This window comes from Ammodytes marinus (genome assembly GCF_949987685.1).
Source record: "Ammodytes marinus genome assembly, chromosome: 7".
NCBI lineage: Eukaryota > Metazoa > Chordata > Actinopteri > Uranoscopiformes > Ammodytidae > Ammodytes > Ammodytes marinus.
The window spans coordinates 6,338,610-6,352,574 of record NC_137211.1 but is presented as its reverse complement, the minus strand read 5'-3'; the positions used below and the strand labels follow the sequence as shown (position 1 = coordinate 6,352,574).

The 13,965-nt window shown below is 43.9% G+C and overlaps 1 protein-coding gene across 1 annotated transcript in view; it reads right to left on the bottom strand.

Moving 5' to 3' along the window:
* Nucleotides 1–13,965, bottom strand: part of magi3a (membrane associated guanylate kinase, WW and PDZ domain containing 3a) — a 117,852-nt gene that overhangs the window by 12,995 nt on the left and 90,892 nt on the right. The window contains exons 7-12 of the mRNA XM_080031174.1: nucleotides 13,492–13,549; nucleotides 10,719–10,828; nucleotides 6,695–6,892; nucleotides 3,790–4,422; nucleotides 1,422–1,453; nucleotides 163–457 (exon numbers count right to left, since the gene is read on the bottom strand). Of these exons, the coding sequence (XP_079887300.1) occupies nucleotides 163–457; nucleotides 1,422–1,453; nucleotides 3,790–4,422; nucleotides 6,695–6,892; nucleotides 10,719–10,828; nucleotides 13,492–13,549 (1,326 nt within the window). The remainder of the gene's footprint in view (nucleotides 1–162; nucleotides 458–1,421; nucleotides 1,454–3,789; nucleotides 4,423–6,694; nucleotides 6,893–10,718; nucleotides 10,829–13,491; nucleotides 13,550–13,965) is intronic.

The following is a 13,965-nucleotide window of genomic DNA, read 5'->3' as shown; positions in this document are numbered from 1 at the left end:
TAGTTTTAAGACTCCGGTAACTTGCGAAGACCATAAATCATATTTAAATATACATTAGCAACCTAATAAACTAAAAAAGTATACATACAGTATAAGACCCACACAAGCTAAGTGGGTGGCCTTGCAAACCACTTGTGCATTACATCATGTGGACACACTTACGCTTGCTGTCCTGTATGGCCCTGGACTTGAGGTAGAGCTCTGAGGCGTCTGGTTTGGGCGAGGCAGAGCGTAGGGTGTTGGTGGGGAAAGGCAGCGGGACGGGGGCCACATCAGGCTCACCCACGGCCTCTGTGCTGCTGTACATCTCCTGTCTGTGAGGCTGGGAGACGGGTAAGGGTACAGTATGGGGCTGGGGTACAGTGTGTGCCAACTGCTGGGGTACAGGGTGGGGTACGGAGTGGGCTGTCTGATGAGGGGTCGGCAGGGTATTGCTTTGGGACATGGGAGCTGTGCACTGCAACACAGAGAAACAAAGATTGAAATTAAATTCAATATCTTATTATCCCTGAATAACTTAGCTGCTCTTACAATAATAATAAATACATGAAAAATAATAAGACAGAAAAATTTAAAAAGAAGAACAATCCACATATAAACAAAGTGCATCTCATGAGAGCCACCTTGACACCATTGAATAACCCCTATGGCCTCAATAAGGATTATTTAAACATTTGAATTGAAGCGGGCACAAAATAATACCCGTGATGTGGTGGCACACAGAAGGGTAAACTAAAATTGCAGGTCTATTATTTTCACATTGTAAAAAAAAATCACTTACTTACGAGAACTCTAAATGTATTCATATCCCTATAGACTCTAATATAGTATATTATGTAATACTACATCATTTACACAATCTAGATTATTTAGCTAGAGCAGTAACACACTCATTCATTTGGTAAAAAATAGCACAACCACACACTGTAAAGCTGTGTTGAGCCAATAAACCAGTATGAGTAATAAGCCTGTTGCGGCCTTAGCACCTCTCTCTCTTTTAAGAGTGCGGCCAATGAACACGCTGTTAAACATGGCTTTTCATCTCAAACACCCTTTTTCGCACAGGGACGTTAAGAGTTAAGTTGCTGTTTGCTAGGAGCCAGTATATTTACCCACATGCAGTTCCAAAAATAACAGCCTGGGCTCGCTTAATAATACAACCAAAAACAGTTTCCACACACACGTGATGTGCACGTGAACACACACACACACACACACACCTACACACCTACACACACACACACACACACACACACACACACACACACACACACACACACACACACACACACACACACACACACACACACACACACACACACACACACACACACACACACACACACACACACACACACACACACACACACACACACACACACACACACACAGAGAGGAAAGAAACATTACATAATACTTACTGGTTTTAGGGATTTCACCGGAGACGTCTGGCCTGTAAGCAGAGAAGTAGAAAGTGGATATTAAATCTTAAATTCAATACGAAAACAACAGCGAACATATATTTTCCGAACGTATATGGCTTTACAGGATGAGTTGTATCTTTGCCCCGCAGTGGCACGGCCTCACAATACATCATCTCCCGTGTCTCATAGTCTGCACCTTGTTCTACACTCAGTCACTTAGGGAATTTACTGCCTGGAGGTTTGGTAACAGTTTTTTTTTTAATAGCTCGCTCTTGCTTTCATCTCAGTCAAGTGATATACAGTGTACTGTCAGTGAGCCATGGCGTAATTCAACCAGTAGGGGACAGTATAATCCAGCAGCAAAATATATAAAAAAATTGGTTCACACGCCACTTCCAACTACAGGATGGGAGAGACACAGAGATGACCCTAACTTAAGCCCTGGGAATCATGCAACTCTCTAGGTTAAACCGGCCAGCTGTTTGCTACACCACTAGGACACTGTTAATACTATCGCTGTGATCATGCTTTTATAACCGTTTTTCAGATGTCATCAACGGAATTAAGTGAATGAAATGCAATGGCGTTTTTTAAATGAATGGTGAAGGTTTACAAGATACGTTAAGATAAATGTTTTAAATGTATTTTTATTAGTAATGCAAAAGGTGCCGATGCTATCTTCCCATGCATTTCACAAGTGCACTGAGTCCAGTACTACATATCCCATAGGGCAAAGGTATTCTGTCTCATTTCCGGAATTAAATCCAGAACATGGATCACAACCAAATCATTTCCTGTTTCTTGTATCTTTGTGATGTCATCAGAGGGGACTTCCACCCCCCTGGCGGCACGGAGAAAAGCCCAAACTAATCCTAGTCTATGGCTGACCTGAGGGAAGCCCTGCAGCGCTGCTCTTTTTAGTGCTGGATAGCTGTGATCTCCTGCCATGTTTTAAGTAGCATTAAATATGCATACAAGGCTGGAACACATGGGCAAGAAGTTAACAGAACACATACAGATCCACACACACACACACACACACACACACACACAGAACTACCCCCCTGGAGCTCAGAGCAGAGCCCAGCTGAGTACATCTGATATGTGGGTGCAACACAGATCTCTGGAATCTAGGCTACAGCTCTGCACTGCAGTAGAGGCACAGAAAAAGGAACAAGACCTTCAAATAAGGGAAAGCCTGAAGTAAGAAAAAGGGTAATGATCATCCACCATGCTCTCTCTCTCTCTCTCTCTCTCTCTCTCTCTCTCTGTGTCTCTCTCTCTGTCTCTCTCCCTCTCTCTCTCTCTCTCTCTCTGTCTCTCTCCTGGAAGCAAGGGAATAACTTAAAGTGTCATTCCTTTTTTCTCACCATGTGACTTAGCACAACTTCCTCCCTGTTTGGGAAGCTGTGCGGTGCACGGTGCAGAGTTGGTGTGTGGACCGGAGCGTGAAATTGCTTTATTTAACATTGGGTGAATCTGTGTTACCAAAATAAAATACCTACGCAACGTCGCCATCCATCCTGTTATTTATAAATTAAAACATTGCCACAACTATGTATAGACCTATGTCAACGCTAGGCCTCACAAGGATGCTTTCTCTGTTTTAGGTGGGAAAAGGGAGAGTGTGTAAGAGAGAGAGAGAGAGAGAGAGAGAGAGAGAGAGAGAGAGAGAGAGAGAGAGAGAGAGAGAGTGTACCAATGACACAACGCTGTGTGGGGATTGAAATGATTTCAAAAGTGCCGGACTAAACCGCTAGATTATCTCCAGGAACTAACACCTGTTTGTTATGTGAATAGTAACCTGAGAAGAGATTAATATAGGAAGCAGGGATTTAACAACAGGGATGTCCAGAGATGTAATACATCTAATCCAGTACTGTTTGATTCTTCAGTACTTCCGTTTGTTCTTGTTCTTTACTTGAATATCTTCCTTCCATGCTACTTTATACTTCTACTCCACTACAATTCAATGGAATAAATATTTGACTTTCGACTCCACTACATTTAGCTGATAATTTAAATCACTAGTTACTTTTCACAACCATGGATTAGGCATAGTTCTGGACTAAACTGTATTTTCAAATGGACAATCTCCATTCAAAATTCCATTTAGTCCAGGACTTGGCTTAATCCATGTCTGTGAAACTGGCCTTTATATCACCTGCTTGTTGTCTGAATTGTAACCTGGGAAGATGGAATATAGGAAGCAGCTATTTAACAACATAGATGTCATTGCATCAGCAGCACTGCAATCCCGCCACCTGCACCGTCATATTCATAAGGATTAGTCCTATTGGTCCTAGTCCTACTAATCTATATCAAATTCAAGCTTTTATTTTTCAAATTAGAATTCCAAACTCACCTCCTCTGAGCACCAGCACATTGACCTCGCTGCCTACGGGCAGGTCTTTGAGGATATCCACCACCTGAGAGTGGCTCAGCGTCTGCACATTCTGTCTGTTTATCTCTTTGATGACATCGCCCTTTAACAGGCCGCGGCACCACTGGGCGTCCAGGATCATCTTCACCTTCTGACCCAGGGGACAGTCCGCTATGGCAAAGCCGAAACCTCCGGGACCCTTCTCCAACGGAACGCTCACAAGCTCCGGCTGTAAGAAAGTGAGGTCTGGCCCGTCTTGGTTGGGAGGAATGTGATGGTGGTGTGGGTGATGGGAATGGTGGTGGTGCCGGCCTCCGTTGGTCATCGTCGCGGTTTGCCTGGGGAGGGTGCCCCCGTCTGGGACTGTGTAGTGGGGTGGGGTGGAGGTGGAGGCGGAGGGGGATGGGGAAGAGGTTTCCTTGGAGGTGCCCGGGCCTGCGGTGAGGTCCTCGTTGTTGTTGCCGCTGCTGCTGCCGGAGTCCTCGGGCAGCGGGTAGCCTCGGCACAGCACCATGTCCACGTACTGGTTGACCGGGATGGACTGGAACAGATGAACCACGTCGGCGTGAGTCTTCCCCAGCACGCAGTTACCGTTGATGTCCACGATCACGTCACCTAAATCAAATCAAATCAAATCAGTTTTATTTGTATAGCCCAATATCACAAATAGACATTTGCCTCAGTGGGCTTCACATTCCATACAGTATGACACCCTCTGCTCTTAGACCTTTGGCTCGGCTGAGAAAAAAACTCCCAGTAATAACCCTTTATCGGGATTAAAACCTCAGGGAGAGTTGACAGAGGAAAGGATCCCTCTCCCAAGACGGACATCAAAAAAGAAAAGAAAAAGGGAAAGAAAAAGGGTGAAAAAATTTATTTTTTACACATCTGGGAAAGGTCCAAAGTTGAGTGGGGGGGGGACTGTGATTACTACGTCACTTCACAATGGCAAATCGACCCCCTCTGGAGGGGTTTTCAGTTTCTGGTATTGAATTCACCTTCCCTATCCTTTTTACCTGGGGAATATGGACTCTTTAAAAATCTTTACGGCAGTGAGTTAAAAGGCCATAACAAAAGGCCATGGCTCTGTACAGAGCCTCTACTATCGACCAACGGCTAGCCATAATTAAACATTCAATGTTCAGTCTTCAGTCGAGTAGAATCAGTATCCCTTTCTCCGTCCAACAATTCAAAGATGATAATGGGGATGCAGAAAGCGAGCGAGAGCATACAATAGGACAAGACCGCTGACATGCTATTTATTCTCTTCTTCCTCCATTCATCATCCTATAAGGGGGGAAGGGAGGGGTGAGGGCTAGGGGGGTTCTCATCACCCCTGGCCTAGCTGACATATAGGCCCTGATAGCTGGCTGAAATGCTGACTGGCTTGCCTGGCTTAACTCCCGGCGGAGGATTCAGTCCACCTACACAATCAATACTCTTATACCTAGAAAACAACAGCTTAGGTTTCACTCATGCGCTCCATATCCCAGTGTGTAGTAGTTCCTGTTCAGACCCACTACACTATATAATAGCACTAATGACTTACCTAATGACTACGAATCCACAAAACAATATATGTACAGAGGAGGAAGTCAAATCTAAGAGTCTCAGAAACCTAAATCAAAAACAAGGTAAGTGAAGTTGGTGCAGTTCAGTGTTTTGCTATTACAACCAAGTGAAATTAATTACTTTTTCCTTTTTTTGCTTTAATAAATTACCCTCTTTCTCAAGGGAAATTAAACATGGAAAATAATTACTCTCTCTGTCCTACTCCAATGTGGAATCTCAGCAAGAGGCGAGCGGCGTGTCTGTTCGAACCATCAGTGCAATCGATATTTCTGTATATGTGAATCCTCGGGCACTTCACTGGCATTAATTCAAATGATTACAATCACCATGCATGTTATCACAGTATGTATACAGTACTACAGAAGCCATAGCGCATTTATAGTGGCAAGGCTGGCAGAGCTACATGTAGCATCGATGTCTGTGTTACAAGGCAGACTACTGCATGCCGTTTTATTCAGAATAGATAAGCAGGCCTGTCACCTGCCAGCCATGAAAAGACAACTGTCGGCAGGCCTGTTAAATCTCTAATATATGGCCGCGTATAAAATCTGGGTGTCAACCATAAACTGAACATGTGTGTTATCGACATGTTTTCAATTTTTAGGGCTGCTCCAACAAAGCACTGCCTATAAACTCCTCTTTTGCTTGATCAAGCAATGTGACATTCACAGTAATGGGCCTCTGTTGTGCTTTTTCTCCAAATGACTTTGTTTGTGTGTGTGTGTGTGCTCGGGGTACATAAAACGGTTTTTATATAGAGTCAGTATACAGGTGCCAAGTCGAGTGTCACTGTGTGCATAGGCAGACAAAACAGGCAAACAGTAGACAAGTCAATGTGACCCTGGACTGTGTTTTGTTAAAGTAAATGCCCATTTTTCTCCCATTAAAGGTGGAGTCAGCAATTCTGGAGAACATTTGTTGTCAAAATAACTATTTGTCAAAATCAGTGAATATCTCCTCACGAGTGTAGTAACTTCATGTACGTACCGGGTCAGGCTGAAGAAATACAGTGTGAATTAACAGCCTAGGCTCTGTAAACAGGAATGCTGCTATAGGGTTAGGGGTTGTTTGTTGTTTTTCTTCCCTCAGTCTTCCCTTGACCCAGCTGTCCTGTTAATCCTAACCCTACGTTTTACCATGTCACACATGGGAACATGTAGGGTTAGACAGTGAGACCATAAAACACTCTTTCTGCCTTTTTTCTCAGGCTAGGATGAACCGATATCTAAATTTCTTACACATTTATTCTACATAAGATCTCAGAGTTCAATACACCTTCATATTTCCACCGGTGAAGTAGGTCTTTAAGAATTACCTGAGGCGATCTTGTTGTCATGCGCGGCGGGCCCGTCCAGAAGGACGTTTTTCACCTGGAGGAACTCGTCGGGCCGGTCTCCTCCGATGATGGTGAAGCCAAACCCCTGGGGGCTTTTCCTCAGAGCGGTCTGCAGGATGGAGCCTTGAAGCTGGGACGGGTCTCGCGTGAAGCCTCGCAAACCCCTAGCAGGCTCCTCTGTTGGTAGGGACAGAAGAGGAGAGGGATTGACAAGCGGTAATGGACAGGGAAATTGAGGGAAAATCTATGTTTAATAGCCTAATGACTGTAATTAGTGTATACTAAATATACTGCATTGGTTTACCTGCACATTTTTAGTCCAACAATAAATTGTGTGTCTCTTTTTATTTTTTTATAATTAGTATTTTAAGTTTTTGTACACCACTGTTACATGTGTCTCATATATTACACTTTAAATCCATTCACTAGCATGTTTCTATAAATGGGAGCATGCAGTTCACAGGTTGTCGTGATGTGAAGGTCTATGTAGTACGTACGTCAGCATGCACGTGTGTGTGAAAATGACCCTGGAAAATGAAGAGAAACTGAAAGGCTTGCTCACAAAGTGCCATCTGTCTCCATAATGGCAATATTCGCACAGTGACAACATGTCTGACAGCACGTCCCTCACTGCTAGTAATTACACGATCACTCTGTTAGTGTCGTAATTTAAGTGCAAACTCAAACAAATCACATACGGACACACACACACACACACAGTATATACACACACACACACACACACAAACACAAACACACACACACACACATACACACACACACACACACACACACAACTTGTCAGTCTACTGCTTTCTTTGCAAAGCCAATACACATTTCATTACTGCGGAAATGTGAAAATCCTTTCACTGCAGCGGTAAATCCGTCGTGAAATGTTCATCTGACATTTTGCAGGTGAACTTTTCATTGCAAATTCCCTTTGTGGTGCCTGCAGGATACGTAAATGGGGTAACATTTAAGAAGACTGTGTGTATGTGTGTGTGTGTGTGTGTGTGTGTGTGTGTGTGTGTGTGTGTGTGTGTGTGTGTGTGTGTGTGTGTGTGTGCATGCTTGTATGCGTGCATGAGTTAGAGAGAGAGTGAGTAAGTTCAATGCGATAGAAAGAGACGGAGAGGAATGGAGTTAGCCTTGACAGAAAGAGGGGAAATTCATACTAAATCCTGGCCCTGTGGTTTAGGAGCCTATATGAGATTGTGAGTTATATGCTGCGCGCCCTGCAAGCTGGGCTTCTTCTCCGACCCTTTCCCACACTGATAAATGGTCCGGGCATCAATCTCATTAGGTAGGGTATGAGATAGAACCCCCCCCCCCCACCCCTCTCTTCCCTCCAACACTACTCTCAATGTGTCATGGGACTGCAATTTGCATAACTGCATCGCAATTGTGACCTCTTTGAAGAAGAAAAAAGAGATTATGCAAAGTATGATGAACCGTAATATTCCCGCGTCAGAGTTGTGTCAGAAGTATCCTATAGATGTCAAGGAATGTTGCGAAAGTATATGTGGCATGCACAAGTGATAACATGACATTTAGGGTGTGAGCTTGTTTTAATATGGGAGGCTTTTTTGACAAGGGTTAAGCCCCATTCAGATTGGCCAGGCGTTCCCATGTTCACACACTATGTCAAGAGACTGTCAACACTGTTTCTTACATGACCATGAAAGCAACACTGACAGAGAAGTAAAGAGAGAGAAGGAGGGGAGTTAGTGGGCTAAGGAGGGGAATGGAGGGACACCAAAAATACATGTTTACATGGTCTTGATTAAGCTGCGGTCCACACACTGTGGGACAAACTGTATTCTCCCGGAGCGAAGTGATTATATGAAAATGTCAGGCCGAAAGATTGTCGGCGCTGTAATTATGGCACAGTGCTGCGGTGCTCTGCGGCATTGTCTGGGAGGTCACGGCTAGCCATCCCTGTCAAAAAGACTGTTTAGCGTTTGGATTGGCCGCCTCGCGCACGTCCACACACGCTCACACGAGACGATCCAGCTGTGGCCATTAATTCTCATTAACGAGGGCGGCAAGGAGCAGGAGGCAGCACAGGGGAAGGTGTGTGGGTGAAGCTAGGAGGAAATCATTTCATCCACAGACACTGCTGCGGGAGAGAAGGCTCAGCTGTGGGAGCTGTGGGAGCTGTGTGCGTGAGGCAGACAGTGCTGTCCAAGGAGTACAGTCTGAGATACAGAGAGGCTAGTTTGAATACTAATGCGGCCACGCTCTGTGTGTGCACGCACCAGAAGGGGGATAACAATTCTTTCTTACCAACCAATTCTTTTTTTTTTACAACATTGGAGAGCTGCTGCTGCCTTTACATTGACTGAGAGCACAGTGATTAGACCAGCCGAGCAGGCGGCATGCATCAACAGGTGGTAAATGATGAACAGATGACCCGGTAGAAATGCTATTTATGATCATAAGTCACTCTCAACCCGCAGTCACCCCTGTCTCTATCTCACTCTCTCTCTCTCCCCTCCTCTCCCTGTGCTCTCTAAGGGGATCATTGAACAGCGGTGACTGACTGGGGCAAAAGCATTTTCAAAGAGACCTCAGAGGCGCCCCCCCTCCTCTCCCCTCCCACCCCCACGTATTTCATAATCTACTTGTCAAAATGAATTCTGCCTCCAAGTGAAGCACCGCTCCATTATTCAAATTGAATATCATCATTGCTTCAGAGGCGATGGGGCTGTTTATCAGCAGCCTGTCAACAGCTAGAGCATCTTGCAGACGACAGACATACTCCAAGCATATGGATAATACAATCTAACACCTTGTTATAAAGGTTTGCTCTTCACTGAACACAAAGCTAGAGCCATTAAGATAACACCTGTGCTTTAAAGATGGAAGTTCCAATTCTGGAAAAAAAGCCAGTGTAAGTACACAGTCTATGCTCTGTAAACGGGCATGTTGCTATAGCTACAGCGGCCGCCCTTTGTTTACAGAGCCTAGGCTGTGTATTAATTTTTTCCAGCGCTCACACACTGTAAGGATATGTAGCAGATCGTGAGGAGATGTTTACTGATTTTGACACAAAGTGATTTTCAAAAATAGCGTTCTCCAGGATAGCTTACTCTACATTTAATAACGCTGTCTCCTCTGCTGAATCGTATAGCAAGAAGAATAGGACAATGGGTCAACCTATTGACACCTTATTAACATCACCCTGGTCTGATGAATTAGCTGAAAAACAACTTTGATAGTTGTGATATTTTCACTTGAAAACCACATACTCTCGCTGCTTCAGGAAAAAGTCAGGGGATTATTGGGATGGGATAATACACTATAGTATCGGTATACAAATGATGTGTTACACAGTGCTGCTCTCTCTCTCTCTCTCTCTCTCTCTCTCTCTCTCTCTCTCTCTCTCTCTCTCTCTCTCTCTCTCTCTCTCTCTCTCTCTCTCTCTCTCTCTCTCTCTCTCTCTCTCTCTCTCTCTCTCTCTCTCTCTCTCTCTCTCTCTCTCTCTCTCTCTCTCTCTCTCTCTCTCTCTCTCTCTCTCTCTCTCAATCCCTGAAATTCCAGGATGCAATTTAGAGCAAATGATCTCACTTCCTCTGTCTATTTCCCTGGTGACCAGCCAGAGACAAACTTCCCGGCGCTCAATCTAAACCATGACAGTTAATGTGCATTTAACTGTCCAAATATTTGTGTAAAAACCACATACCAACGCCTGTAATAGCCACATATTCATTATGCTAGCAGTAAATTCTTGACTTTCTTCAACAAAAAAAACTGACTCAATGTAGTGGTGAATCTCAAAATAAATCTAATTGAATTTCTGGAACTGACATTTTTTTCTCCCTACTTCTCTCTCTCTCTCCCTCTGCCATGTCAGAACTTTCTTAGAACAAAATGTAATTAGCAATGACAAGAAAGTTCCCGTTTCCTCTGCAGATCCTTCCTCCATTTGCAACCTAATGTTAACACCACATTCTGAAGTGTCTGCAGCAGAGGGCTTTGGGTTGTGGGGTTCTAGTTTTACCTGAGGGTGTGGCTACGGGTGGCGGAGGCACTGCGGCGGGAATGTCCACGCTCAACTTTCTCTTAGCTTCCAGGACTGGATTCTCAAACTGCGTCTTCTGGTTGATATGGCTGCAAAGAGCGGATAGAAAAAAAACATCAAATGAACAAGCATTATAAATAGTTCAATAAAGCTTAACTGTGCGTATGTAATCCAATACCGGTTTTGTCCCTGCTATTTTCTATTCATTCATTACCACCACCTGTTGACTAACACACAATCGGAGTGTGAGACGATTTTTTTTAGCATTTGTATTTTGTCTGTGGTATTTTACCTGTTGGCCCCACAGAGCTTGTACTTGTACACACACAGCTGATACTGTTCTTTGCGTGTCATGCAAAACTGTGATTTGACTATGAGGGCTGGGTGTCACATAACCTAAGCTAAGGTAGACACCGGCATGTCACCTAACATACAGGTATAAGGGTGTTCTACTAACTACTGCAGAGTATGGGAACCATGAAACCAGACCTGCAAATGCTAGCTGTATAAACACACACAGATGGATTGGATCTAAACAAAATGAGAGAACAAAAAAAAGTAAATAGAGATCAGTAGCAATGTTTGTGTGATGTCCACAATGATGTATTGTAATCCCATGATCAATACGCTGTAGACAGATGTTAACGAAAATGTGCTTCCTTTTAAATTTTTCTGAAAACAAACAGCCTTGTTTTTCCCAAAGTTCTGCGTCTACTATTTGAGGGGAATTTACACCAAAGTCAATCCAAAAAAAACAATTAAAAGATTTGCAGGTCACACCTGTGCACCGAGACATTTGCTGCTACCCAGAGACCTGTCCCGCCACGGTACGGTGATAATGGAGACAGGGCGAGCTCGTCTGCCTAATGAGCTTTAACAGTTGTAAATCCCGGTCATGACAGCACCTTGGGAAGACAAAGTGCATCGATGCTGCACAGCAAATCAGCCGTTATGCTGAGACACTGATGGTATATACAGTGTGTGTGTGTGTGTGTGTGTGTGTGTGTGTGTGTGTGTGTGTGTGTGTGTGTGTGTGTGTGTGTGTGTGTGTCTGTGTATATAGGTGTGTCTGTGTTTGTGTGTATATATGCATTTGTGTCAGTGTGTATTTATGTATGTGCGTGTGAGTGTGTCTCTGTGTGTGCATTAGTAAAAACTACTCTGCGCTCTTGGAGAATATGACTCATGCACAAAGATACCTTGCCCATTAAGTCTGGAGAGATAAACACTCGCCCTCTCTCTCTCTCTTTCATTGCAACACTTTCATTTCCTCTCTCGCTCCCTGATTGCGACACCTCATGTTTTATTTGGCCGTTGAGGCAATAATAATGAGACTTTGTGTCACGTCGTTTCCGTCTCGTTCGGTCTCTCGTTCGGTCTCTCGTTCATTCACAACAATATTTTGCCCAAACAGAAACAGAGACAGGGACCGAAGAGAGACGGCCCGGCCCCTATGTGACCCTCTTGCATAAACAGGCGCACTGATGTCCCCCCCCACCCCTCCCTCCCTTTGCCTGCAGGTCTCCCCCCCACTCTTTGTCCACGGTAATGGGACTAAAATGAAACATTGTGCTCTTGTTTACACTCTTGATCAGAATGGAATCTCTCTCTCTCTCGCCCTCGTCTCTCCCTCTCAAGGACCTTAAACCTTCATTTTCTGTTGTCCTCACTCACTCTCTTTTCTCTTTGACGTACAAACACACACACACACACACACACACACACACACACACACACACACACACACACACACACACACACACACACACACACACACACACACACACACACACACACACACACACACACACACACACACACACACAGATAGCTGTTACCAATGCAGGGTTATCTGTAGTGGCATAATTGCTTTCTGCAGGACTGTGGGAAAACCGTGTCAGCTGTATTGACAATGGCATATGGGGAGCCCCTATGCATAGAGTAGTAGTCCACAGGTCCCCTGAGATGCAACAATGTCATATTGAACACTCATATACATCTCCGACATTCATTGATATGGCTTGAAGGCCAGAAATAAAAGGTCCGAAATGTACAGATGTAGATGTGTATTTTACATAACCATCTTTTTTTTTATTCAAATTTAGTTTCTTTCAATACTCTGAACCAAAAACATTAGCTTCTAAAGCACTTACATCAACTAAACTATCAATAATCATTCTGAGCACACGTCTGAAAAGTTATTACAGAATGATTTGTTCATGTGTTGTTAATTGTCTGATTTATGATACATTGTGTTAATTGAAAACGTGCCAAAAATTCATAATTAAGAACTGCGCAACTTTTTTTTGTCATTTTTTAATAAAATGAATAAAGGCTGTATCCATAATCTGCTCTGTAAAAACTTTGGTATCAATTTTTAGTTGTCAAAGAGTTGCATATCTACTTATATAGTGCCAAATTTTCATATTTATTCAAACAAGTTATCAACATGACGATATCTATCAGTTAAAAATGTTCCCCTGTTCACCTGCAGTGTCTCGCCTAAAGTTTCAGCTGTGAATATAATGACGTCGCAACTCTTTTAAAAAAGTTTTTCTAAGTGAAATCAGACAGAAATCCATACAGAGCTTCAAGAGGAGCCACACAGGTATAACATTGAAGCCATGCACTCAAAAAAAAGAGACCCAACATTTTGCATGCAGTTGAGTAAGCCATATCCTCCTACATCTCCCACAATTCCCTGGTGTCGCCCTCTGGGTCCCTCTAGGCATTAAGGGAGAAGTGTACTCACTCGACGTAGTAGGTGCCAAACTGGGGATCCTCAATCTTCTCCCAGCCGTAGGGCAGCTCTGGGGTGAGAACACACAAGGCAAAAAAAGACAGATGCAAAATCACTTAAGTTAAGTTAGTTAAGTGGAAAAGAATAAGGACACACACAATGGAGGCATAGCGCTTTGAATGGCAGCTTCACAGCACGCTCACCTAGACACACACAGAGCGGGAGGCTTTCTTTTTATATGTCACCATGTGTTTGGGGACTTAATACATATTGTGGAGGAGGCAGGGAGGGTAAAGGGGGAAATGGGGAAAAATGTATAATGTGTTACTACATCCTCCCTGGAAAGTAATGGCCTTTTTATTTTCCAGCAGTTTTTTTTTCTCTCAGTGGCTCAGAAGGAGATCTTAACGCAAGAGGGGCCATGGCAAATTGCCCACTGAGAGATGCTGTGTTGACGAGCTCCCTGCATATGTCCCACAAGCCATT